At 44.3% G+C, this 26,769-nt stretch overlaps 2 protein-coding genes across 2 annotated transcripts in view; one reads left to right on the top strand and one right to left on the bottom strand.

Moving 5' to 3' along the window:
- SUPT16H (SPT16 homolog, facilitates chromatin remodeling subunit) overlaps positions 1–1,497 on the top strand; it is an 18,173-nt gene extending 16,676 nt beyond the window's left edge. The window contains exon 26 of the mRNA XM_063301520.1: positions 318–1,497. Within this exon, the coding sequence (XP_063157590.1) occupies positions 318–475 (158 nt within the window). The 3' untranslated portion in view covers positions 476–1,497. The remainder of the gene's footprint in view (positions 1–317) is intronic.
- RPGRIP1 (RPGR interacting protein 1) lies at positions 1,498–26,769 on the bottom strand. The gene is made up of 24 exons (XM_063302768.1): positions 26,685–26,769; positions 25,449–25,508; positions 25,046–25,184; positions 23,769–24,076; positions 23,481–23,571; positions 23,092–23,217; positions 22,511–22,620; positions 21,238–21,428; positions 20,102–20,175; positions 19,813–19,943; positions 18,234–18,337; positions 15,960–16,133; positions 15,416–15,533; positions 13,366–13,818; positions 11,293–11,462; positions 8,723–9,056; positions 7,326–7,492; positions 6,609–6,740; positions 5,491–5,614; positions 4,374–4,465; positions 3,272–3,467; positions 2,310–2,394; positions 2,093–2,223; positions 1,498–1,715 (listed from the first exon to the last, which is right to left on the bottom strand). Exons 1-24 carry the CDS (start codon positions 26,767–26,769, stop codon positions 1,582–1,584), a joined length of 3,729 nt encoding a protein of 1,242 aa, XP_063158838.1. The 3' UTR covers positions 1,498–1,581.

The following is a 26,769-nucleotide window of genomic DNA, read 5'->3' as shown; positions in this document are numbered from 1 at the left end:
CTGTATCTGCCCTGATCCAGCTGGCCCCGATCCTGTGGGCCTTGCATAACACTTTAAAAACCTGGCTTTTCCCCCAGGCACTGGAGGGTTCCATCCCTTACAACGGCTTGCTTGTTGAGTTGTCTGGCGGAATTTGAACCACGCACCTGTCTATATTCATGACAGCTTAAGTGTAGCTTAAAGTTTTGAACTGTACTACACCTCTGAGTCGTTTTGAGCAGGCCACCATGTAACTCAAATAACAGAAAAAATGTGAGCAGGCTCGGTGCGCCGTGAATGCTCTGCACAGGGCCTGATTTCTTCCTCTCTCCTTGCAGCTGATCGAGAGAGTCGGTACGAGGAGGAGGAGGAACAGAGCCGCTCCATCAGCCGCAAGAGGAAGGGTCCCACCTCCCAGAGCTCGGGGCACAATCGCAGCTCCCACAGTCGCAGTCCTGGCCGAAGTTCCGCCCCACCCAAGAAGAAGAGGAAGTAGACGGGGATGACAGACCTTTCCCATCAGTCGATTTGGGGGGGAGGAGGGGGGAATTGGGGCTGTGGAGGCTTCCTCTGTCAGTCAATCTTTAGGGCCCGGGGGGCGGCCCGCTCCTCACCACAAACTTTTTCACCTTTCCCGCATACGCACCAACCCTTCGCCCTTCTTTTGTTTCTCTGGAGAATATTTCGGTCTTCTTCCCTGCGTCTTTTCTGACCGTTCGCATGGACCAATCCGCTGTGAGAGAATTCCAGGCCGTGTTCTTGGGCTAACGGTGGACACAAACTGTGCTGGGGAGGCTGTCTTGGGTGAGACTCAGGAATCTGGCACAAAGTATGCTTCTCTGCAGCTCCCACCTCCCCTTTTCCATTATCTTCCGCCCTTGGGGCGTATCGACTCAGAACACCCTCCCAGCGACTCTTCCCCGTTCCCCGTGTCTGTATTCTTGGAAGCATTGGAAGGAGGAGCCGGTTGACTTAGTATTACACCAGAGTCAAAAACTTGAAGTTCAAGCCGACTGCTCGTTCTTCTGGACTCTTGAACCAACAGGGAAGGGCGGGATCGTGTTGCACTTTTCTAATGCAAGGGCCCGGCGGCAGCAGGAAACCCATCTGGGGACAGTGATGGAAAGGAATACAAAAAGCTTCCATAAAGACCCAACCAGGACTGGGGAACTAGGACTCAAATGAAAGAAAGGATTCTTGCTTCTTTTTATTCTTTTTTTTTCCCTTTTATTGGTTCTCCTTTTCCCCTTTTCTAATTGTCAAGCTCTTGTTTGTATTTATCTGTTTCCGGGGTTGCCAAGTTGGTCTCCAGTGAGCGAGCGTTTGAGGGTTGCAGAGGGAACGGATTAAATGCATTTCCTGCCCTAACCCTCCCTTGTTTCGTTTGGGTGGGAGTCCACCCGATCCAGGCTGGATTGGGGGCATGGGGCTTTCTCAACTTTTTTTTTTCTTTCGTAGCCGTTAGCGCTCTTAGTATTTTTGACTTTGGACAAACTGAACAATAAAAATGTTTTTTTTAAAAGATTTGATAAGTTTATTTTGCTGGCTTCTTTGCTTGCCTTTCCAAAGAGGGTAACAGTCCTTTCGATGATGGAAGCCTGTTCACGCCTCTTCAGTTCCCCTCTCCTCGCTGCTCTGCCACTTGCCGGCCCTGTAGATAGCACGCAAAGCAGCTGCTGCTTCGACAGAGACTTTCAGCTTCCCAATCTTGGTGGCGTGGTCTAAAGAACTCAAAACTGGACAATGGGAAATGAAATGTATTTCTTTTTCTTCCTTACCTCCCCCCACCCCTTTAGCTGGGAAACAGTGTGGGTTCCCAGTCTGCCTGTCACTCATGAAGGGTGGGGAGGAGGAGAGGAATGACTTGAATATTTTTAAGTTGAATACAGAGACTCTTGCAACCCTCCAGACATTGCTATTCATCAGTAACTGCTATCAATGTAGGGTAAACCTGGCAGGAGTTAAATTCCAGCCACATCTGGAGAGCTGCCATGCTTCCATGCCTGTGAATATCAAGCAACCAAACCACATTTCGATTTTAATAATTAAGAGTTGCCTTGGGTTGCGTGTTAGGTTGCTTCCATGTTTGGAGGGAGGGTGGACAGCTGCTTACCTTGTAACTCTTGCTCCAAGAGGTCATTTCCAGTCAGAAGAATCTCTCGCAAGTCCACGCAGGAGAAACCCACATCTTCACATTCCCCTCTGGCCCCAGGAAGAGGCTCGCTCACTACTATAAACTGCAGCCTGTGCCAAGGGAAGACTTGGTGAATACATGTCCTGGAAATTTCTTCCCTGCAACTTTTTAGGAGAAGAGGGGGTCAGATACCCACTTGTTCCACTGGGGCTCCTCTGCCACAAGCATGGAAAACAGCATTTGCCTTTGGAAACTTCCTGGATCTGGGTCCAGTTTGATCACTGGTAAAAGAATTCAGCAAGCCTTTATTCAGATACATATAGCACCATTGCTGGGTCTGTGGAACATATGCATTTCCTGCTATATACATGAATCCCAGCCACATTATCACCATAACGTTCAGGATGCTATAATGTTTTTTATGATGATGAGAGCTTTTTGGAGTCAAGATGTTCCTTCAGTGTTTAGAAATGGAGTCAATAGCCTATCTGTCTTCTATCAACAATGCCTTGGACCTGAACAGGTTTATGCATATATTTCCATAAACAGCAATGTTGATGGGGTTGCAAGGGGGAATCCTGTCTCCTAGATGGCAGTGAATTATATGTCATATTCCTTTCTTTTGGCTGTGTAGCTGAAGCCTATGGAAAAAGTCAACATCTGGAAGGCTATGGATTCTGCCTTTTTCCAGAGGTGTACAGATCTTTAGCGCAAGCATGTCAACTTGAGCTAACCAAATTTAACTAGTGATGGAGACTCTATTATGGTCAGAGTTAAGTGAACTCCTGGTAAGGATGTTGGTAGCCTTTCTAGAGTTGCTTTTGCTCACACAGATGAGCATATTCAATTGTCCCATTCAATTGTCTCATATGAGCCCACTGTTGCAAATTACTCCCATGCCACTATTGGCTGTATGAAAAGTATTCACTGATAGTACTGAAGGCTTCTTAAAAGCCAGGCTTCCTTAATACCAGTCAGCTCCCCAAATCTGTAGACCAACCTTCCTCAACCGTGTGTCTTCCAGGTGTGCTACAGCACAATGTCCACCATCCTCAGCCAACATGGTCAAAACACCTGGAGGGTACCAAGCTAGTGAATTCTACTTTTGCCTCTATTTTCTCCCTTAGCAAACCAAGAAAAAGTGATGTGTGTCCTCACCTTTGCTGAAGTGGAAATAGATTTCCTGGTCCCGCCTAGGTTTCCGCAAAGAGAAAGCAGTCTCCGTTTCCTCCAGGGGCACTCCAGGGAAGTGAAACTCAACATACAGTTGCTGGATGGCCTCATCAGCCACAGGCTGGCTCTCTGGCAAGAGACCAAGGGAAATGACCTCCACGCGAATCCAGTCTGAAGGTTGCTGATGGCAGAAAAGAAACCATTTAGTTTCAGGCCAGCCCCCCATCCTGCCTCGCCCCTTTTGTAGCCCCCAAGAATGTTTGGGAAACATGTTGGGCTGTATTTGGGGGTGTTTATGGAGCAGAACTGATGCCAGAGCTTAAGGCATGTCCCTAACCACCTGCAAATTCCTCCCCAATCATTTTGCCCCATAACACTCCTGTTCTGCATTTTACTCCTGCCAAGTTATATCAGTCCCTGTTATCTTTGGACTCCAAAAATTGGATATAGGCTCTGTTTTAGACTAAGAAATTGCTTGTATCTAAATAACAGTGGGCTTTTTTGTGATCTTGCCCTCCAAGAACTGGTTCTAATTGCCTGAATCAGTGACCTTTAAAAGCAGGAAGATGGAAATTCAGGGGGAAAAAAATAGAAGAAAGCTGAAGAGAGGTGTAGGATGTTGGCTCATCTCCCCTCCCTCGGTTATTTTTGTACGGATCAAAGGGATAAGAATCTACTAAATAATACATTGTAAGGGTTTCAAAGCACCATCAGAGATGCCCCATTTGCACAAAATGTATTGGCCATCATGATGTTCCAGTAGGCTGCCCTAATCATTCTTCCCAGCACCATTCCCTGCCAGGATAAATCCAGGTCCTTTCCCCCCCACCCCCCCAGAAGCCAGTTTCTTCCGTTTCTCTCACCCCCAGGCCTGCTGCACAACCTCTGCCGTTTGAATCCAGCTGTTCTGCTTTGCAAACTCCAGTTTCCAGGTCACTGCGGTGTACCCAGCAAACAGGCTTATTTCATAATCCACGATTAAACAAATCACAGCTTGGCCCAGTGTAGGAACCAAGTAATTCAGCTGTACTTTGTAAGCAGCCTCTGAGCACATTTTTGCCTGTGGCACTGTGCAGTGGTTACTCACTAGATCGGGACACTCCTGCAGTGTGGATAACCCCACCACCACTTCGTCACTTTCTGTTGTCTGAGCTTCACTTGTATCTTGCTCCTCCCCACCTGCAGGCAAGATGGGAGAAAAAGTTGTAAGACTAACTGACCATCGAGCAAAGTGAAGAGGTTGCTTCAGAGGACAAATGGTGGGAAAAGTAGTATTCTGAATACACACACAATCTAAATTAGTCTCCTCTATTGTCTGAGAAAGCTAGGAGCCTGTCCTTGGTCCCCTTAAACTGCCCTGCTGCCTTTGTCCAGTGCAGGATGAGATCCCATCACCAGTGCTGAAAAGAGCCCACCGCTATTTCATTCGTTTCCCTGCAGGGATCAAAGAAGGATCCTGTCTTGGGTTTGCCCCCATAAAGATCTTGTTGAGTAATGTTTTCACTGCCACCCCAAGAGTCTTATCTAGGACCTGGTGTTAGGCTGGGGGTTGGAGGTCCAAGATCCAGTAGGAGATCCTATTTATTCCTATAAATAGGAAACTCCAATCAATCAACAGCCATTTGGTCACCACTTTCCAGCAGCACGATGCAAAAGGGTGGCCCCATGAAGCCCACAGATTGTGAGCCACCCACACCTGGTCTTTTATAAAAAAAACATGCCAATGTGGTTTAATGAACAGGCCATGCTTCCACACAATCTGCAAACTCAGCCATGCACTAGTGAAGCAGATGTTTCCAGAAGGATCAAGAAGTAGGACCCAGGAAGTTCATTTGTCCTCCCTTGCTATGGGACAATTCAACAAAATTCTGTTGGATTTTGTCCATGATCCCCAACTCACCAAGTGAACCTTCCCTTTGTCACTGGGATTAATCTGATAGCTGTAAGGTTCTCTCTCTCTCACCCTGATGAAATACATTTAATTGTTAACAGCATTTTATGTCTTTCTGCACAAATTCAACATCTAGGCCAATATTTCTCAACCTCAGCAACTTGAAGATGTGTGGACTTCAACTCCCAGAATTCCCCCAGCCAGCATGCTGGCTGGGGGAATTCTGGGAGTTGAAGTCCACACATCTTCAAGTTGCTGAGGTTGAGAAATATTGGCTCATTCTTCAACAACTTGATGAGTTGTGACAATATACCAGTGTCCTTCGGCACAGCCGCTAGGATAGATTCATCATCCATTTCCTGGTTTTCTGCCATCCTTGCTTTCTCTCCAACATTCAGTATTTCTTCCTCCTCCTCTGTTCTCTCTTCCAGCTCCATCTGTCCAGATACAAAACCCAGTTTGGTCACAGAATGGGCCATGACGTTAGGACAATAATTGGTGCCAGATAAGTAAATATCCACACGTATGTTTCAATGTAGGGGTTATAATGTCCCGGAACTTAGATTATCTTGCCACAGTTTGGAGAAAGCTTTGTGCTGATTGCATATGGCACGAGGCAAATTCATATCTAGTAATACAGAAAGTACAACTGAGGCCCCATGTTCTGGATTCCTGGGAATTATAGTTTTCAAAAAAGAAAGAAAAGAAAGCACATGTTTATAGTCCTTCGTGTTATATAGGAAAGAAAGAACCCAACTTTTTTGGGAAGTTAGGCTTAAAGACTTCTCAGTTCCATGATTAATCTGGAAATTAATCTGGAATATGTTGGTTTTGGCATAGTGAACAGCAAGTTCTGCTTTCAGAGATCCAAGCCCATTGTATCTTAGTCAAAAGATCATAGTTAAGTCATGGCTTACTGCAATGCACAAACCCAGGTAATTACAATCTGAATACTAGCTTCTGCAACTGCAGTGTGAATATTCTCCCTGAATTTATTAAGGGCTCTCCAATTCTCACCCTCTCCCCATCTCCCCTGTATAAAATTTTAGAGTGTCATCTCCTGGGGAAGAGACCTGACTTTTTTGCTTTGATGAGCATTTGGCATTTTTTTTTCTTTTTCCCAAGAGGCTTTTAATCAAAGCCTTGCTTTTATTTGCAAAATCTTCCTAACATATATCCCTTTTGTGGGGGGCGGGGGGTCCCTTTGAATCAGTGTTGACTCCTAGTGACTGCCTGGACAAGTCCCTGCGGTTTTCTTGGCAAGATTTAGGAAGTAGTTTGCCATTGCCTCCTTCCTAGGGCTGAGAGAGAATGACTGGCCAAAGGTCACCCAGCTGGCTTTGTACCTAAGGCGGAACTAGAACTCATGGTCTCCCGGTTTCTAGCCTGCTGCCTTAACCACTAGACCAAACTGGCTGTCTTATCCCTTACCTTGGGGATAGTTTTGCCCACTTCCTCCTTTGTCCTGCTTCTCTTGAGCTCCCGAGTTGGAATCACTTGGGCGGAAGGGAACTCCAGCCCTTTTTTTGCCTTGCTGCTTTTCTGAAGGTGTTTTTCAGACACCTGTAAAAGAGGTTTCAGAGGATCAGACAGCTAAGAACCAGCCCTTCTTTCTCTTGAAACTTAAATGAGCATTGGGCATTGGCAGGTGATTTTTTTTTAATCCAAAAAGTAACTTCTTGGGCGGGAGGCTTTCCAAAATTATTTATGATGTTAAAAACATGTTCCTAAAAATAGGAACATGTGACAAATGTTTATTTACAACATTCGAAAGGTATTTCTAAAAATAACAAGGATAAACCTGTAAAAAGGCACGACTCCACTGTAATGTGAACCCCTGGAATAAAATCTAAATAATAAATATAAAAATGCCTTGAAGATAAGGGATGGCTTAGCCTGCAACTGAAGATACGTTGGTGAGAGGGCCAAAGAAGCCTACTGGAGGGAGCATTCTACCAGCAGAGCTCTAACAATGAGAAGGCTCTCAGCAGGGCAGACTCAGAATCCTGGATAATTGCTCCTTGAGCCAAGAAAATCTTCTGAGTCTACATTATGGTTCTTCAGATACAGCTTAATGCAACATTTTTCATTTTTCCATGGGTTGGTACCACCACTGGGGTGAATTCTCCACTCTGCAAGCTTCCATACCTGGCTTTGCAGCATGTTTTGCTCATCAGCAATCTGCATCTTCAAAGAATGTGATTGGGTGGCTTTATGGTGAGCATCTTCCAGAGGCAAATAAGGGACCTTCCATTCTAGGCTCAGGTGGATGGAGCCTCTGGGCTTCCCTGCAAGGTCCATGAGGCCAAAGTCTCCTGGAGAGAGGAGGAAAACGACAACATCTGGATCTGGAACGGGTGGCTGCAGACGTTCTACTATTGGAGGTGGTGAAGCCTATGGCATCCTAAACTTGCACTGAACTTGCCTTTCCAGTGAAGATATGGAAACCTCCAACACCCAGAAGTGTGTATGTGTGGAGATGGGAGCTCCGTATCACTCCAGTGGGTAAACTGGAGGTTTTGAGAGAAGCTCAAAGCTGCAGTAGAGACAGCTGAGTCATGCCTTTAGACAAGGCTGTAAAGGAATTTAGAGATGACCTTGGGGAAGTTATGAAAGAACCCTTAAGAAGGACCTGCAGAAAAGATTACCAGCCTTGAGGAAAAGGGAATGTGAGAAAGAATCTCAAAATAACCCTGCCTTGATTTTGTTTAGTGTGAGATAGGACAGAGCAAATCTTGATTGCCTTTCAGGATTCTGTCACTTAACCCAGCAACAATGCCTGGAATCCCTGTGCTGTCTGTTTCTTGATCAGGCCTATCTCAAAGGGCTGACATCAGTCTTGGAGCCTATCCAAGATTCTCTCTGTCCCATTTATACTAAACGAAATCAAGGCAGTGTATTTTGAAAGCCGGCTGGGTGACTTTGGGCCAGTCCCTCCCTCTCAGCCCAACTCACCTCACAGGGTGGTTGTTGTGGGGAAAATAGGAGGAGGAAGGAGTATGAGGTGTGTTTGCCACCTTGAGTTATTTATTAAAAAATAATAAAGGCGGGATAGAAAATAAATAATTCCTTTCTCACACTGGTTTCACTCTCTGGACTGTTTAATTGCTTCCCCCCATCCCTCCTCACCAGCTCTTGTCTTCTTTTCCGACAACCCTCTCTACATTCCTTTACAAAGACTCAGGTTTTCTGACTTTCTAAAAAGAGCCTTAGGCTTTATTTTAGTCTCATCTGGAAGGTTTTGGATGTTCTGCATCCAAAGGTCAGCCATCCAACTGAGAGGAGGGGCTGGAGGGCTTTAGGAAATCCAGGGATCAGCAGTTGTCCGCTGCTTGAACCATACACTCTCTAGCCCTCCCCCTTGTGTTGTGCTATCCTTCCCATCCCTTTCCTGATTGGTATGGCTGTGGTCGATGGCAGTCGTAACCTACCTGGAGACCCTCCAAACTGGGGGCTGTTGTCCGAGACCAAGAAGGGCTTAGCACAGAAGACAGTTCAAGAAAGCAAGGACAGATCTACCTAGTATCCTTCTTCTTTGATCTCACCTTTGACGCTGTGTCCATGCGCTAATGGTACTAGGGGGATCTGGGCCTTGCCCAAATAGCTTCCAAGTTCCTCTTCCTCCTCATCAAAAACATACACCCTCAAACTCTCCACAAGCAAATAATGGTGCAGCTCAGGAGTGATGTGCAGAGTAAAAGTCTGCACGTCTCCAAAGTGGGGGTTGTTGCTGGACGGGATGATGACTGTGTCGTGATCTGGGAAGGTGAAGAACTGGTACATGGCATAAGCGCTGGGCTGTGAGCCAAGCCAACGGCTTCTCAAACTGGCACAGCTCTTGATCTGGATGCACAGCTCGTTCCAGCTTACGCCTTCAGTCTGCTAGGTGAACAAAGGGAACGGTGGTGATGCAGTAGGGAAGCAGCAGCAGTTGCTCAGTTCGCAGTTCACATAGTGTCACACGTCTGACAATATTTATTTCTTGCTGCAGGTTTTAATAAAAAGTGGGATTCTGACTCTGAATAGGAACACAATAACTGCTTTTTCCAGTACTGATTCTTTCAGCTTGTCAGTGAGCTGCATTTGATCGATGGAAGCAATAGGCTTTTGAATACTACAAGGTAACAAGAGAGGGGGAGAACTATTGCACTAGCAATCTGCAAGTGGATGGTCTTTGTGAAAACAGAATACTGAAAGTTTTAAGCTTTATCAAGCTTCCACCATAAGGTTAAAAAAGAGAGATGTGGCTGTTTTAATGAGTCAATTAATTAAAGCAGCTGTGTCATGAGTACCGATGGTGAGCAGGAGGGGGCCCCTATCCAGGGGGGAAACGCATGTGTAGCTTAGAGGCTTTGAACTGTCCTTCAAAGAAACTCAGAGCAGACCCGCCTTGAATTTTGGGTTTATCTGTGTGGGTTTCCCCCACACTTTCAGTTTGGCAGGATTTCTACCTACTAGAGCAGATAATAAGCACAAGAGACCAAATCCCTGTCTCAGCGTGGTTTTTTGCTCTAAGTCAGGACAGCTGTGTCTTTAATGTGACTCATTAAAACAGCTGTGTCTTTTTTCAGGCTCATGCAAAAGCCTGACAAGAGATGTAGCTGCTTTAAAGTGGTGCTGCCCTCATGTTCCCATGCATTCCAAAGTAAGTCTTCGGAGTCATTTTTGAAGCATGAATGCTTTACTGCTCACTGAGATGTGTTTGGGTACCTGACCTAATGAGTGACCATCCCTGCTTTAGATGGTATGTGCATTTCTCCACTTTCATTTCTCCACTTTCAGTACAGAATGTGGCAAATTTGTCTCACTGCATTGGAGGCCCTTCTGCTCAGTCTGCTTAGGTGGGCCCTTGACATCTGCCCCCAAATGCTAACTCAAAGGAACCACTATTTGGTAAGTAAACTAGCCCCCTTGAGAAGGAAGAGGAGGAATGCTGCCTGGACTATTTATGCATGGGGGAAGGATAGCTTTGACATGTTTCATCTCTGGGATGTGGCTACCCACCTTGAGCCTTTGAGAAAGGGTGGACTTCCTATCTAACCTTACAACTTGTGTGCACAAGCCTCCATATTCACTTGGATAACCTGAGAAATGAATGGCGTAACCATTCCATGTACAGGTAGGTCACAGTTAGTGTGAGTTTGGATAATGCGCTATTCCATGTAGTGCGAATTGTAAATCGATACCAGGTTGCATTTAATGTGACCCAAAATTCAATTAATGCGAGGCTAGTGCATGTGCAACTGAGGCCAGCACATGCACAGTTGCGGTTGGGGTTTTAGATACTGCTAATCCTTGTGTGTGCAAAATGGAGAAAAGGAAGATTTCGTCAGAGGGAAACAGTACAAGTTTAAAAAAGAAGAGGCTCATTAACATTTGATGTAATTGAACGACAAACATAGTCATAGTAACACTAAAATAGGATGAGATGTTGGAGCGCCTGAATCTATGGTAGGATTTTTTTGTAACTTTGTTAACCATAAATTTAAATTACAAGTATATTCTTTTTATCCTTTACTGAAATATTTCATCTCTCTCTCTCTCCCTCTCCCTCTCCCTCTCACAGATCCCAGGAACCACATCAGAGCTCTCTGTCCAGAAGAGTGCAGTGCTAGGAACAGCCAAGATCCTGTGCAGAACCCTCAAACTCCCAGGCCTCTGGTAGAGGACCTGAGGTGGAGGAAGACACACACCACCCATCGGGGTGAGCAGGGGATTTATTTTTTATATTTATGTTTAAAAATGTTCATTGCTTATTTCCATCGAACTGGAACTAATTGCCCTATTTTCCATAGAAATATCACTTTGAATAGTGCAAATTCGAAAAATGCAACCATTTTGTGGGATTCATTCACTGCACTAATCGAGACCTGCTTGTACCACATGAATAGGAGAAGGCCTACAGTTTCTACAGGGTGTTATGGGAGCTTGAAAACTCTTTTAAATGTTCACGTTTCCAGCAGAATGACTGATTGACTTTCCACTGATGGTTCCTATTGGGTTGTGGCTTTCTTTGTGGCTTGTCTGCTCCTTATTTTTTGTGTAGAAACCATGAAGGCTCAAACACTGTCCACAGATCTTATTTTGAACAGTAGACGAACTCCATTTTCCTTACCCTGTCACCTTGCTGTTGCCGGCTCTGTCGGGCTACCTTTGGAGATGCTGTTCCAACAGAGAGGTACGTCAAGGCTTGGCTTTGCTGGCGGTGCAGCTGCCGAATCTGCTTGTACGGAAAGTGAAGCCTCACCCAGTATTCCAAAAGACCATAATCTTCATCCTCGGGACCTGGAGGGATAAGCGTGGGGATGCAATTGGGAAGCCACATTTTGGATGGGCAAAGAGTTGGAGCTGAATAATAATAATAATAATAATAAATAATAATAATAATAATAATAATAAAAAACATGTGAAATGCTGCTCCTCTTTGTCCTGTAAATAGAGACCAGGGGCATTTCAAGGCAGGTCAAGAAAGTCAAGACGGTGGCCACAACCACACGGTCAAAGCCCTGTCCCTTTTTAAATGTGTGCTAGCAGCTTTGATTGTGTAGTTGAGGCCACCATCTTGACCTTCTTAAATCTCCCCCGCCCCACCCAAGGATGCATCTGACAGAGACAGATAGATCAGGATCTTTGTTGTTGTTTATTCGTTCAGTCGCTTCCGACTCTTCATGACTTCATGGACCAGCCCACGCCAGAGCTTCCTGTCGGTCGGCAACACCCCCAGCTCCCCCAGGGACGAGTCCGTCACCTCTAGAATATCATCCATCCACCTTGCCCTTGGTCAGCCCCTCTTCCTTTGGCCCTCCACTCTCCCCAGCATCAGCATCTTCTCCAGGGTGTCCTGTCTTCTCATTATGTGGCCAAAGTATTTCAGTTTTGCCTTTAACATCATTCCCTCAAGTGAGCAGTCTGGCTTTATTTCCTGGAGGATGGACTGGTTTGATCGTCTTGCAGTCCAAGGCACTCTCAGAATTTTCCTCCAACACCACAGTTCACTAATCACTTAACAAGAGCAAGCACCATGTGGTTTGACGGTGGGACTCAGATTTTGGTTCCCATTCAGCCGTCATGCTTTGCACCAGCTTAACCTACATTACTGGGTTATTGTAAGGATAAAATCTGCTTTATTTTCCCCCTAGAGGAGAGAAGGAAAGGTATGGTATAAATATAAGAATTTTTTCAACCAGTGGCTTTCCTTGTCCTTCTCACTCATCTCTCAACCTAGGTGTTCCTCATCTGTAAAATGCATGCAGTGGTCAGGTACCCTTGATCAGATCTTTCCAGCCAATGTAAAGAATTTTGCATTAGAACACCACCAACCCAATCAATCACAACTCAATTGTCCTTGCAAATACAAGATTATACTGTATCTTGCATGTTGGGAGGGGAAATAGACATCTTCCCCCCAAAATCTAGTAAACCTCATCTGACTTTGCTCCAAGGGTTCCCTGCTTCTGAGACCCTATTCAACATTAAAATTCATTCTATAATTCTGAAGTCTGCTCCTCCCACCTCTCATGTCAAGGTCTTTTAAATCTATCTGTTAATCTGTGTACATAAACACAACATGCATGGGTGCCTAGTCCTAGTGTTTTTCTCGGCCTCTAGAAATTTGTTAAGGTCAAATTCACATATTGCAGTATACTGTCATGCAGTTTGCTCGATTGGGCTAAGTGTGATGTGAGAACCCAGCCCCTGAGCTCATAAACCATAGTTAATGGATTAGCCTAGTATGTAAACACCTCTAATTGTTGCTTTGTCAGCAAACCGGAACTTAGCAGGACACATGAACTATGCAAAATTGGCTGAATTTGATTTTATAGAGCTTTTGTATAAATTAGCCCATCCCAACCTGGCCCCCTGCAGATTCTGTAAGGCTTCAGATGCACCTATGCCTTAATGGTAATTTGGGGTACTACACAGATCTAGATGTAGCAGGTTGGGAAAACAAAGCTCTAAAAAAGCTCTTTTGAGCTCTAAAGCTGATCTTCCCTTCTTGTGTTCAATTAAAAAAGGGAGAAGGGGATTAAGTTTCCAGGTGCCACCACAAAGGAGGCCTCCTTAGTATATTCCTCCCATCTCAACTACCTAAGTAGGGATTCATGGAAGCCAGACTCCAAAGGTCAGATTAATATGGAAGTCAAGACCCATCTGATGGGTGAGGTGGGATCACAGCCATTCTTCTTACCACACAAGACTGCTGTGCCATGAACTTGCTCCCCACTGCTCAGAGCTTGGCCAAAATGCAACCAGCAGGAGGCCAGGGTGGCATGGTCAACAGCAGAAGCCACATGGAGGTCAAGGCGAGAAGTGGTCCCTTGCAAGTATTGCAGGAAGAAAGGGTCAGCCTGGACCACATACTGGGAAGTGAAGTTGTAGCAGGGTCGAATGCCCAGGACCAGAGGTGTGCAGTGGGTCTCAAAGTCGTAGAAGGCATATGTGCAAAAGGTGAGAGGTTCTGGGTCCCCCAGGAGATGGACAGCCTCAGCTGAGAGAATCGCCCCAGAGATGTGCAGCTCAAAGAGGTTCTCCCCATGTTGCAGTTCCAAGAACTTGCCAGGGACTGCTTCACCATCAGTGTCACTGTCAGGTGGCCGAAGTGGGACAACTCTTGTTCCATATGCCACATCCTTCAACTGCTCTGGGAGGAAAGAAACAGCCAGGTCCACAAAGCCTCATTCCTTAGAGCTCCTTGCATACTGTATGCACATACCTCCTGAATCTTAAGAAGGAATTCTCAAGAGAATTAACACAACTCAAGTTTGATGGCAGTAATTAGGTTTAGGCAGTAGATCCAATGCAGCAGAACCCTTCCTATTGACAGACGTGATATTTTGATCTTGTGGGTTCTGTCAAAAATGGTTGACAAGGAAGGGAAGTTCCACATTCACAAAATGACTGCCACAGTAGGAATCTCAAGACACGAAAGCATGCACACTTTTTTTTTTAATGTGATAGGGCAAGAAGGTTGGCTAATGCCAAGGGAGATGCCTGCAGACAAGCTAGTACTCCTGGACCATCACATTGGCAAGCAAAGTACTGCATTTGTGTTCTAAGGTTCCCATGAAAAACAATTCTTCAAGTATACTCCAAATCTGCAGTCAGAGTCAAGGTCCTGAATGGAATATCAGGAAACAACAGAGAGGACTACACAGAGAGATTAGAATACTTCCAGAACGGCCAGTCCTAGCTCTACCTACCAAAGGCTTTCTATAGTTATCCAACCCTTCTCTCTTTATCAGAGGATTCATGGTGAGAAAAAGACAGAGGAAACTATGGAAAACCACAGGAAGATTAGCAACGGAGAATTCAGCAACAGTGTAAAAATTTGCATGTGAGAGAACACATTTGCGCAAACAGCCTAGATCAGGAACATCCTAAAATAGGTCAAGGTCAGGTCAAGTCAAGTCAAGTCAATTTTCCTTCCAGTTGAGCTTGGCTCTTGGTGACCTTGTGGAAATATCCATGCAGTACTTTGGACAGTAAGCTAAAAATAGTTTCTTCTTCCAAATTATTTACAGTATTCCACTTCCCAGTCTAGCCTAAAGCTGCGGGATTTCCCATCTAAGTCCTAACTGGTCTTGAGCCTGCTTAGGATGACCAGATGCTGCCCCCTGCTGAGATCAAGCTAAATTGCTTATGATAAAGTACCTTGATGTAACTGAAATCTCATTAACGTTGATTGACCAATTGACTTAAAATATTTATACGCAGCAGCTTCTTTTAAAAAAAAATCCCACAACAATTTACAATGGTATAAAATGGTATGATAAAAACAGAGTCAAAAGAGAAGGGAACAATCCATTCAAAGCACATTTTACAGAGGGTTAACTGCTCTGGAAGGCCAACCTAAAAAGGTAAACTTTTAAGATCCTTGATAATACATCATTGCTGGGGAATGATGTGGAACAGGGGGAAGCTCATTCCATAAGCCAGAGAAGGCCTGTTTCCATGTTACCACCAATCAGCAATTTGTAAACCAGATTCTCATCATGTGGGAACCAGGGAACAGGCTGGTTGCTGCAATGGAAACCCCACCTGTGCACCTCTCACTTTAGAAACTAAGATACAGCTGTGGCTGGTATGAAGAAGGAAATTAAGCCCCGAGGAAAGGAAATGCCCCAAATATATTTGCAAACATTTCTCAGTTCCACAAGGTTGGGATGCTTGGATTTCAATCTCAAAGCCAAGAGAAAGACGTGTGTGTGCACGCACACACACACACTTACTGTGCACACCTTCAAGTTGATGAATACGGGCAGTGCGCAGGTCCAGAAGTTGGTCCATCTGCTGTTGCTTCTCCTGGTGCTCCTGTTTCTCCTGCTTGGCCTGCATCAGCACCCGCTCCAGCTCCAGCTCCAACCAAAACAGTAGTCAAAGATTCAACTACAGTGATACTAACTCCCTCATCATCCCACCTGTTTGCCTTGTAGATTGGTCAATGGTCCCTATTAATTCACCAGCTGGTGTCCTCTGACACCGCCAGGGAGGACACCAGATGCAGAGAGAGTCTTCTAAGAGATGAGAGTTAGTGATAACATGAACGTTAGCCAATCCTTCATCACATCCTAAATGTTAGCCAATAGGTCCTGTGTATATTCAACGGAAAGGCAAATTTACAGAATTGGATTCTACCAAGACAGAACATTGTTCATCTAACTAGGAAATTGTAAGTATACATCTAGAGTAACTTTGCTGCTCAAGTATTGTAATGTTTTATCTGTCTATATTCCCAATCCTCCAAGATCCCTATCCTAGGTGTTGGATATCTTTTGGTTGCACCTGATAATCCCGATTAATGCGATGCTGCAAAATGACCATGTTGCGTGTCTTCTCCAGTTCTAGTACGGTCTCTGCATGTGCAGCCTCAGCCTCATGAAGATGTCGCTTTAGGCTCTCCTGGGCAAACATTTCATTCTTCTCATTACCTCTTTCCAGAATTTCTACTGAGAGGCTCTGCAGGGAAGGAAGGAAGGAAGGGCAGGGCAGAGACAGAAGGAAAGCAAAACATGGAGTTCAAAATGCTTGGGACTAACAAACCAAATCATTGTGATGTTTTACAACTCAGGAAACATAACCACTTATTCGCCACCACCTAGATTATCTTGGTATTGACTGATTTCAGGTGCAGTGCCATTCACACCCAGGAACCATACATATTCTGCACTGAAATGTCTTGCAAGGTTGTAAACACACTTGCTTCTTGCTTGTTCATACTGGAGCACCTTCAAAGAACCCTTTTCAGACTGAATTAAGACAAAGATTTACAGTGAACGTTTGGGCTGGTAACCGGAAGTTGCGTAAAGCCAGTTCAGGGCATTTCCTCCTGCTCCAGTTCAAAGCTCTGGGTCAACAGAGAAGTATGTCAGCCAAATCTGGGCTGTCCCCATGGCCTCATTTTACTGTAGCAACAAGGCTGGAGCGCAGTGCTGTTCTCACAGTTCTAATGTGGGCAGTTTCAGGCAAGAATTTGTGCATTCCTTGGTCTTCTTTCCTCTGCCACCCAGTGTTACCCACCAGCAGGAAAAACTACCACCAATCACTATCTATAAAGTGTGAATGGGAAGGATGGAGGATTCCGGGTGTTTCCTCCAGCTGCATCCTGCTCAGTCACCCAGATTTGTTGTGGTTGTTGCCACAGGACCAGTGGTGTCCACGGCAGAGGCCAAAGGGAGCAGATTGACAAAGGCAGCTTCACGCTGCTGTGATACAAGCTTTCCCCTTTGGTATGTGTGTGGTAACCATGCCCACATGGCCAGAAGGACTGGAAATTGCAGTATGACTCTCTCTTCATGGTTTGATGAAAGCAGGAAGCTTCTGCAGATACTCATGCATGGACCTATGATGCTCCCAGAAAAGTGAAAGTCCTGTTTCAAAATAAAGCAGACAAACAAACAACAAACCCTGATCTGTCAGTAAGGATGGGGCTCATATTGAGACTGACAGTTCCTTCCTGCTTCATCTGCTCCTCTAGGTTTTTTTCCCCCCAATGAGACTATGATGGTTCAATAGGAGATAGATAGTCCCATGGGATCAATAACCCTATGAAAGACTGACAGTGAGAAAAAATAATCCAGGCTGGCAGATTTATTCTGCATAAGCCAAGTGTCCAGTCTGCCTTGCAGAACAATCCAGAATAGACATACAGGGCAGTAGCCACTGAGAGGATAGGAAATTAAAATTCTTACGTTAGAAATGAATTAAATTGTCAGTCTTCCAGGACTTCAAGAGACTCATGTTGAAAAAATAAAAGAAAGTCAGCCTGTCATACGCAGATCCACACAACCTCTCCCAATTCCTACCCACACATCAACCAGGATTTGCTTATTTGTTTTTGACACAAGCATAACAAACTCCCATAAGACCAACATTCATTTGAAAGCACTGTTCTTCCAGGAGATCAATATTCCCATGACAACAACAACAACAACTACAACTACATAGACTGCCTATCCTAGATGTCTGGCCTCTTTACAGCCCAAGTCAATATGGTCAGAAGGGGTGATGCCCAAGCAACCAGATCGGCAGAGGGAGGAGAATGTGTGCCCATAGCAGACTTAAGCAGCTGATAGGACCTGGGCAGATTCCTTCCCTGATCTCGTCATCACTACTTTTGTCAATGAGGCATCATAGACTGTTCATACAGCAAGACTTGTATTGGAAGAAGAGGGGAAACACCACTTAAACAAGGAACGACTAAAGATAATTTCAGGCTGCCTTTGCAGTGGACAGAGAAAATGACCAAGAGGATGTCACAAGGACATGTCCCCATAAAACTGCTAGCAAGACTTCTTCATGCCATGGGAAACAGGATGTGAGGATGATCCATCCCTTTATCTCTGTTTTTCTTCTCTCTCTTGGTCCAGAGCAAAACGTCATTCCCTCCCTTGTCTATCCCTCCTCCTGCTCCCTGCCTTCCAAATCTCTTCCCTCCTAACCTTTCTGCAGCTGTTCCCACAACTGTAGCCCAGCAAGTCACAATAGCCCCAGGACCACAGATCTTTTTCCTTAAACTTTGCTACCTTTGCTGCTCAACCTGGTTTCATCACAACCTACCTGGGTTGGGTTGGACTGAGGGGATTCCTCTAGCACCTGGTTTTCCAAGATGGCTGCCTTCTCCTGCAAAGAGTTGACTTCCTGTTTCAGTGCCTCATTCTGAGCTTGTTGAACAAAGCAAAGAAATGTTACCTGGGATATTTTAAAAGTGCCAAGGATCTGGTCCTTCTTTTCAAACCCAGCGTCATTGCTAAATAGCAGGCAATTTTACATTTGTGTATCCAAATGGCTTAGGGCCTGAAGGAACTGTCTCTCTTGCTATGAACCTGCCAAGGTACTCTCAGGATGAAGGACTCCCTCAAAGGTACCTCTGCTGCCAGAAGTTTGACAAGCCTACAAGAAGGTTTCTTCTGGGAGATACATTTGCCCCCTATCCCCTGCCAAGGATTTAGAAAAATGGCAAAATTCCATCTCTTTCAACAAACTCTTAATTGAAGATTTTAATTTTAATTACATTGTTGTTATTCTTACATTTTATCAATTGTATTTTTAATTGTAAGTCATCTTGAGTGCTGTATAGAAAAAACAGTATATATCTGTGTGTACATGGCGCTGCAGGTTAAACCGCTGAGCTGCTGAGCTTGCCGATCAGAAGGTCGGCGGTTCAAATCCGCGCGGCGGGGTGAGCTCCCGTTGCTAGTCCCAGTTCCTGCCAACCTAGCAGTTCGAAAACATGCAAATGGGAGTCGATTAATAGGTACCACTTCGGCAGGCAGGTAATGGTGTTCCGTTTAGTCATGCCGGCCACATGACCACGGAAGTGTCTACCGACAAACACCGGCTCTTCGGCTTTGAAACAGAGATGAGCACCGCCCCCTAGAGTCGGACACGACTGGACTTAATGTCAAGGGAAACCTTTACCTTTACCTACATATATATGTATGTGTGTTAAAGTTTGAAGAAGCCAGACAGAAAGAGTATAGACAGTTTTGAACATTGATGTTGGAGAAGATTCCTGAGAATACCATGGACAGCCAAGAAAACAAACAAATGGATCATTGAACAAATCAACTCAAAGTTCTCACTTGAGGCACAAGTGACCAGGCTCAAATTATCCTACTTCGGACACATTATGTCTGGAGAAGGCTCTAATGCTGGGAAAGGTAGAAGGAAAGAGAAGAAGATGACAACCATCAGCAAGGTGGACTGACTCAGTTACAGTAGCCATCAGTGCACCACTGGAAGAGCTGAAGGACCAAGTTAGGGACAGATTGTCATGGAGAAAATCTATGTGGTTGGTAAGATTTAACAATGACTTGATGGCACATAATCAATCTATCAAGGTGTGTGTGTATATACAATATACACACAGACATATACATGCATATAAAATATTCTTCAATACAGCTTAGAATCTTTGTAAAGATAGTTGGATGAACTCAATGCTTACTAAGATATGAACCATGATTGTCCATAATTAGTGCCTAGAACTTTCCTGTTAAAACAGAGTAAGTACTGTATATTTTGATTCCCTTAAACAAAGACTTGCATTCTTTGATTCACTTAGGTTTGCCTTGCATTCTGCACAAAGACTCTGCAGACAGTCTCTGCAAGCTTCTGGTTTCAATTAATCCCTCACCTTTTTCCTTTTTTAGCTGCTCCTCTAGAATCTCCTTCTCTACCATTACTGAGCTGAGCTGATCTTCCAAAGAAGGAGCATTCTCTTTCTGGGGCACCTGGTCCAGATTTTGTCGAACAGCATTGATGCAGCTGATGACATAAGGATGATACAAAATCAAGGAAAAGTAAGATTGTCTGCAATTTTAAGGTGTTCCCAAGCTGTTCCCTAAAATATGAGTGTGTAATGGAAATCTCATATTCCAAGAGCCCACCTGAATTATTATTGTCGTGTGACAGCGCTTCCTTACCTGTCCAACAGTCGGTCATAATCAGTCTTCAATGAATCTCGCTCTGCTTCCAGATCTTGGACTCTCTCCTGGAACTGAGAAGGTAATAGATGGGATCCTAATTCTGCCTGAGACTCCAGATTAGATAGGAAGAGGCTAATTAAAAGTACAGTATCCATCTAAAACTATAAGCATATGGTTATAGAACTAATTCATAGTTACATAGGGCAGGAGACTTTCATAATTTCTTACTAGATTGTTGGATGATTTTGCATAGGACCAACAAAGATTCAAAATTCTTTGACAAGAGCAGAGTAAAAAGAGTGTCCTTCCCCATTAAGTAGAGATGTTGCAAATCCTTCTCTAATTATTCAAATGTGTACCTACAGTATGAATTTGTATACAGAAGTCAGCACGATGAATAGACTCATAGGATAGAAACAATACCTGTATCTACCCCCTGAGCTGCCATTTTGCACCCGACTCATTCCTCAAGCCATTATTTTGCGTATGACTCTGATTGGTCGAAATCAGAAAAATAAATTGAGTGGGTACAACAACTAAAAATGATTGAACTTCATATAATCTCAAACTATAGAAAGGTTTTTCATATAATCCTTTTGTACCTTGAGATAACATGAAGTTCAATCAATAGATCTTAGATCGTGGAGTCCTTGGTGCTCTCTGAGCCTTGTTGTTTCCTTGCAGATGTTTCATTGCCAGACTAGGCAACATCTTCAGTGCAAAGAGGGAGTGGGCCTTGCTCTATATACCGTGGCTTGCCCTGCTTGTGTTGGTGGGGGTGTGGTTCTCTCCTTAGGAGTTCTTTGATTGGGTTGCCTAGTCTGGCAATGAAACTTCTGCAAGAAAACAACAAGGCTCAGAGAGCACCAAGGACTCCACAGTTCAACCCTGAGCTACAAATATTTGCTTCAATTCGTAGATCTTAGATTGGCTGGGACTAAGAAATATAGGGGATCTCCTTGATTGACTGGCAGTACAAAAACTCAGAAATGGCCAGAGTTGGTATGAATTCTGATACATAATTAGCAGAAAGACCCCTGCACTTTGAACCAATTGAAGCTTCCCAAGTGTCTTCAAAGGCAGCCCCACAGAGAGTGTATGGCAATAGTCAATGGCTTTCCATGGTTCCTTACATCTTCCAGTGTTCCCTGCAAGGGTGAAAGGATTTCCAGCCGGCTCTCCAGTGCAGCCACCTTCTGGGTCTTCTCCTTGAGGTTGGCATTCAAATCATCAAGTTGCACCAGCAAGGCTTCACTGGCTGACCTCAACGCCTGTTGGTTCTGGTGCAGAGCAGAAGAAAAGAAAAGAAATGGACTCATAAGATCTAGACCTTTGGGTGGCCTAGGAGTTCAAATCTTAGATCTAGCCCTAAAAAAATAATGATTGAGAAAGATATTTGCTGGAGGGGACCCACATGGGGTCTGGATGGTTAATTCTGGGAGTTGAAGTCCACACATCTTAAAGTTGCCAAGGTTGAGAAACACTGGCCTAGACAGAGGAGAGCAGAGGAAAGCAAATTACAGATTAAGAAGGACAAGAAGAAGGACAAGAAGAAATGTCTTTTTTCCATATGTCTCCTAGTGTCATATTCAGCATTTCTTATAAGAATAAGGATCCTGTTGCTATGAAAGGGTGGACTAGATCTCTGCCTCTTTTCTCCCACATCATTCCCAAAAATACAGGCAGTTGAGTATTACAGCCCTCAATTATGATGCCCAGCAGCACTTAACATTCACTCAGAGGCAAAAATTTGTGACCTCTATTTCATAGAATGTAGAAACAGGACGCGGTGGCACTGCGGGTTAAACCACTGAGCTGTCGATCGGAAGGTCGGCGGTTCGAAACCGCACGGCGGGGTGAGCTCCCGTTGCTTGTCCCAGCTCCTGCACACCAAGCAGTTCGAAAACATGCAAATGTGAGTAGATTAATTGGTACCGCTTCGGCGGGAAGGTAACGGCGTTCCGTGAGTCATGCTGGCCACATGACCCGGAAGTGTCCTATGGACAACGCCGGCTCCAAGGCTTTGAAACGGAGATGAGCACCGCCCCCTAGAGTCGGACACGACTGGACTTTACGTCAAGGGAAACCTTTACCTTTACCTAGAAACAGGAACCCTCCCAGGCCTGGAAAGTTTGCAATAGAAAATGGGTGGACAGAACAAAAAAATGCCAGCAACAAGGAATCTGTAGCAGCTCAGCACAATTGGCGGAGATCCGAATATTTAGGAAAAGAGGGAATTCTTCTTTCAAGCATAGCAGAGAACATGATGGGGAAAATGGCAGGAAGACAGAGACGAGGAGAGCTGAACAGCAGCTTTCCCACCTCATCTAAACAAATTTTTAGATATTTCAGGCTTCTGCTCCAAGGCCCGGTGGGTTAAGAAACACTCCATGAAAGTGCCAGGACTTACCTCATGCAAGTCAGTAATCTGGGCTTTGGTGATCACCAGTTCTGAATTCTTCTCCCATAACAGCTTCTGCAGCTGAATCAGCTCCACGTTCTTCTGGATGGCAGTTCTGTTGAGCAAGAGAAACAAGCTGGCAGAGATCAGTAACCTCTTCCCACCACACATACATACAATCATCCTCATCTATGCAAAATCAATAGCTCAAGAAAAGATTTCTTACTGACATTGGCACTGAAGCAGTGGGTTAAAATAGTCCCAAGGAATGTCCTGCTAACTTATACTGGCCTGCAGGAATCTGATTTTAAATTTCCTTGTTCCACATCAAAAAATTCATAACACGTCCAATTTATAAATAACCATCTAGCCTTAACATGTGAATTTCACTCTTCTAAAACCGAACTCCAAAACCCACAAGAACGCACACTTTGAAATTCTGCTTCAATTGAATTTATCAATGAAACCAGAAGAAGAATTAAGAGCACCTTAAAAACATAAGGTCTGGTGGGGTAGGGGGATGGAAGACATTTTAGGTGCAATCCTAGATCAAATCCACTGAGTGAGATAGAGAACGAAACGGTACCGGCATTCCTGCAAGTTTGGATGGCTTTTCTGGGGTTGAATGTTTTCTGGATCAGTTTCTTTATCAAGTGTGAAACTCAGCAACTCATGATTTTTGTCTAACTCAGCCAGCCCCAGACTGTGGTTCCTGAAAGAAAAATTAGAGCAGAAATATAATTTTGTTTTCCATTCATTAATAGGAAGGAGAGAAGAAAACAACTAATGTTTCTAGAATGCATGCTATTGTTTTAAAGGCTGATCTTTTTCCAGCACTGAAGAAAAGAACTCATAATGAGAGAGGGGAGCTTTAAAAACTTGGATAAAGGGATGTTTCTGATGTACGGAGGTGCATCTTGCAGGCTAGCAAGAAAATGCACATAGCCAGGAAATGGGTGGGCAGATATGACTCACAGTCTTTCCATTTCTGCTTGGGTTCTTTCCAGAACATCATCAGCATATCTGGGAGGGGTTGGCCTGACTGTCATCCCTGATACCCGCATCCCTGTGGGGCAAAAAAAGAGAAAGAAAAGGATGAGCTGGCTGCCATGTCCTCTAATCTCTATGGACTTCCCATTGTTCAACAAAGATATAAGCTTCCATAAAAAGTCCACCTGATAGCTTCCCTGGACAATCTAATGCTGCTCTTCAACCTGGAACTTTCCCAGCGATGAACACATCAAACTCCCCAACTCTTTTTACCTTTGTGTGACTTCTTGGGCCCCTGTCTGGCAGAGGTACGTGCCCGACTAAAGCCTGTGTTGACCTTGGCTGTGACATAGCCATAAGGACAGTGACGGCCACAGCCCTGCAGCTGTAACTGTTGCTTGTAGAAGAGCAGGTGACTCCTCAGATGCTGGTTGACCCGTTCCAGGTCCCAAACCCGTTCCTGCATCTCTTCCAGGCCCTCTTCCAAGTCCAGGTTCCGAACAGAGTTTTGAATGCAGCTTCCAGGTCTCCCATTGGCTTGTGCTCGCTCATGGCTGAGTCGTGATAGTTTGCTGCCCGTCCTGGAAGAGCAAGGAGAGAACATCCCATCTCGATCTCCCCAGGAGCACTGCTGTTTTAGCAGGACCTTGCTTGGGTTTCTGCTTTAGGAACTCAAACATGACCATTATTTAAGAAGAACATAGATCAAAGTTGTGGTGGGTAACAAAACCCGAAGAAGAATCATGTAGGAAAATATGGAAGGAGTTAATTAACCTTGAACAAAAGAAAATACTGCCCAGTGAATTTATTGTGATGTATTTTGGGGTATCAGTTTAACCAACATGAACTTCATTTCTGTCATCATCAAAACTTGTGCAGTTTAAATCATCTTTGGACTGAAGTACCCACCTCATTTATTCGTTAACTTCCTTGCATTTCAATGCTACATTGCAGTTCTAGCATTCTGCCCTGAAGTGGTCACTAGAGTTGTCTTGGCTTTAAAGAGGGTGCAGTGAGCATGATAGCAACATCTGCACTCCCTGGAGAGTTGAGGAGTCTTAATGTCTTTCATTAGTTCTTTTTCAAAAGAGGCTTAAAGTGTATCTTTTTCAACAGGCTTTTGGCTGTTGATTTTGATTTTTACTTATTTTATATGCTATTTTAACCGTTTGACTTCCTGATGGTAAGATCTATCCAACAATGGAACAAGCTATACTACCAATGGAGGCTCTGAATGCTTCACTTTGGAAGTTTCTAAGAAGAGACTGGACAATCTCCTCTCATGGATGGTTTAATTTGTTTTCTTGCACATTGCAGAGGGTTGGACCAGATGATGCTTATGGCCCCTTCCACCTGTACAATTCTATGATTCTAAGTTGGACTCAAAGTAACCCTGGTGCAGAGCCTTCATATAATACTGTATTTAAAATCTTCATTTCAGTATGACTCCAGGTACAACAAGCAAATTAACAGACCATACAATCAGTAGTTGCATCTAGTCACCAGGGTATTATCCAACAGATCATTAATTTGCATGCCGCTTCCAGTACCTTTTGATCTTGTTCTCCTGCTTTTGAGTGAACTCTTTGAGCAGCAAACGTCCATCACGAAGTCGTAAAAAACGATTGGCCAACTCTGCACGGCTCACTCGGTTGATCTGGTGCTGAGTCTTTGCTAGTGAGCTTGATCCTGGAAGAGGAAGGAAGAGAAGATGATAATCAAATCTAGACTGGAAATCATGGGGGAGAAATGTAAACTTAGGGAGCATCTAGCATTTCCTCCTTAGCCAACGCTTGAACTTGAGAACTTCTTGATTTCTCCAAGAATATAGATTCCTATTCTTGTTTCTCACTGGATTTATCTGAACTCGGTTTTTGCCAGTTGCCCTCACCCTTGGAGTCTGCTATTAGATCAAGAGTATTGGCCTTTAATTAATAACCCCTCACTGCCCACCTTTCATTTGTATTTTCAGCCTTTCAGATTTGGCAGGGATGAGAGCTGAAGAGGACACATCTAGAGAAAGAAGATGTGAAGAGAGAAAATTGAATGAATGAACAGTCACCACATAATGAACCATCTGTCTCTCTGTCTGTCTGTCTGTCTATCATCTATCTATCATATTTATAAGGCTGCCCATCTCACAAACATGACTCTGAATACAGTGTGTGAATGTAAATACTTGAAGAGATTTCCCCCAAAATATTGCAGCATTCTCCCACAAATCTTCTTTATAAATGGCTATTATACCACTACAGCTTCTTGGATTATACTGTATAAAGCTCAGGTTGAGGCTTGGACACATGGGGAATACCACTCCGCTACCTTCCTTGCCAAATAAACCAAGTCCCAGTCCTTATGGAGGCAAAGTCTGGAAGCAAAAACACACTGTCAGTTTCACAGATACCAGAGACATGTTGAGTGGGACATCAAGAAGGGGGAGATAAGCAACATTTCAGTGTTTTGCAGAGCAGACCTCTCTGCTTCAGGGATTAAATAAGTCAAATAATGAAATAAATGTGGAATTGAATTAATTTATCTCGGTGGCACTATTCAATTTTTATTGAGACAGAGCTAGATTCTTTATCACTCCTCTCATTGCAATCAGTCCTACAGGATAATAATATTTATTTATTTATTTATTTATTTATTTATTTATTATCCTGCCTTTATTATTTTTTATAAATAACTCAAGGCGGCGAACATACCAAATACTCCTCCCTCCTCCTATTTTCCCCACAACAACAACCCTGTGAGGTGAGTTGGGCTGAGAGGGAGTGTGGCTGAGATGTCATAATCTTAGCAGATGGCAGTATCTAACCAACCTTGGCTGATCTTGGAAAAGCTAAGCGGGTCAGACCTGATCTGTTCTTGGATAGGAGACCACAAGGAAATTCCAGTTCGGTAGGGATTTCACAAAACATCCCAAATCACCTCCATATTATTGCAAGAAAGCAACACAAATGTGCCCATTTAGCCACCAGGAGTCAGTCTCAGCTTAAAGAAAGCTTTTTCTGACCCTTGAGTATCAAAGCTAAGAGCCATACCACTGAGATCCTGTCATACTGCGGAGAAGCAAAAGATAAGGAATTTTCTGCCCTCTGGGATCCCACACTGGCTAGGAATTCCAGGAATTGCAGTTCCAAACATCAGGAGAACACAAGTTTGGGAATCTTAATCTTTATGGCTAACCTTGAAGCGCTGCTATTATTGAGGGCTTCTGGTCAGTGTCTTGGACAGGCAGGTTTCCTGTGGTTTCATCCAGCAAAAACGACAT

The sequence above is a fragment of the Candoia aspera genome, chromosome 4, assembly GCF_035149785.1.
Source record: "Candoia aspera isolate rCanAsp1 chromosome 4, rCanAsp1.hap2, whole genome shotgun sequence".
NCBI classification, from domain to species: Eukaryota; Metazoa; Chordata; class Lepidosauria; order Squamata; family Boidae; genus Candoia; species Candoia aspera.
The sequence above is the reverse complement of the archived record's forward strand: the minus strand, read 5'-3'. Positions and strand labels throughout refer to the sequence as shown.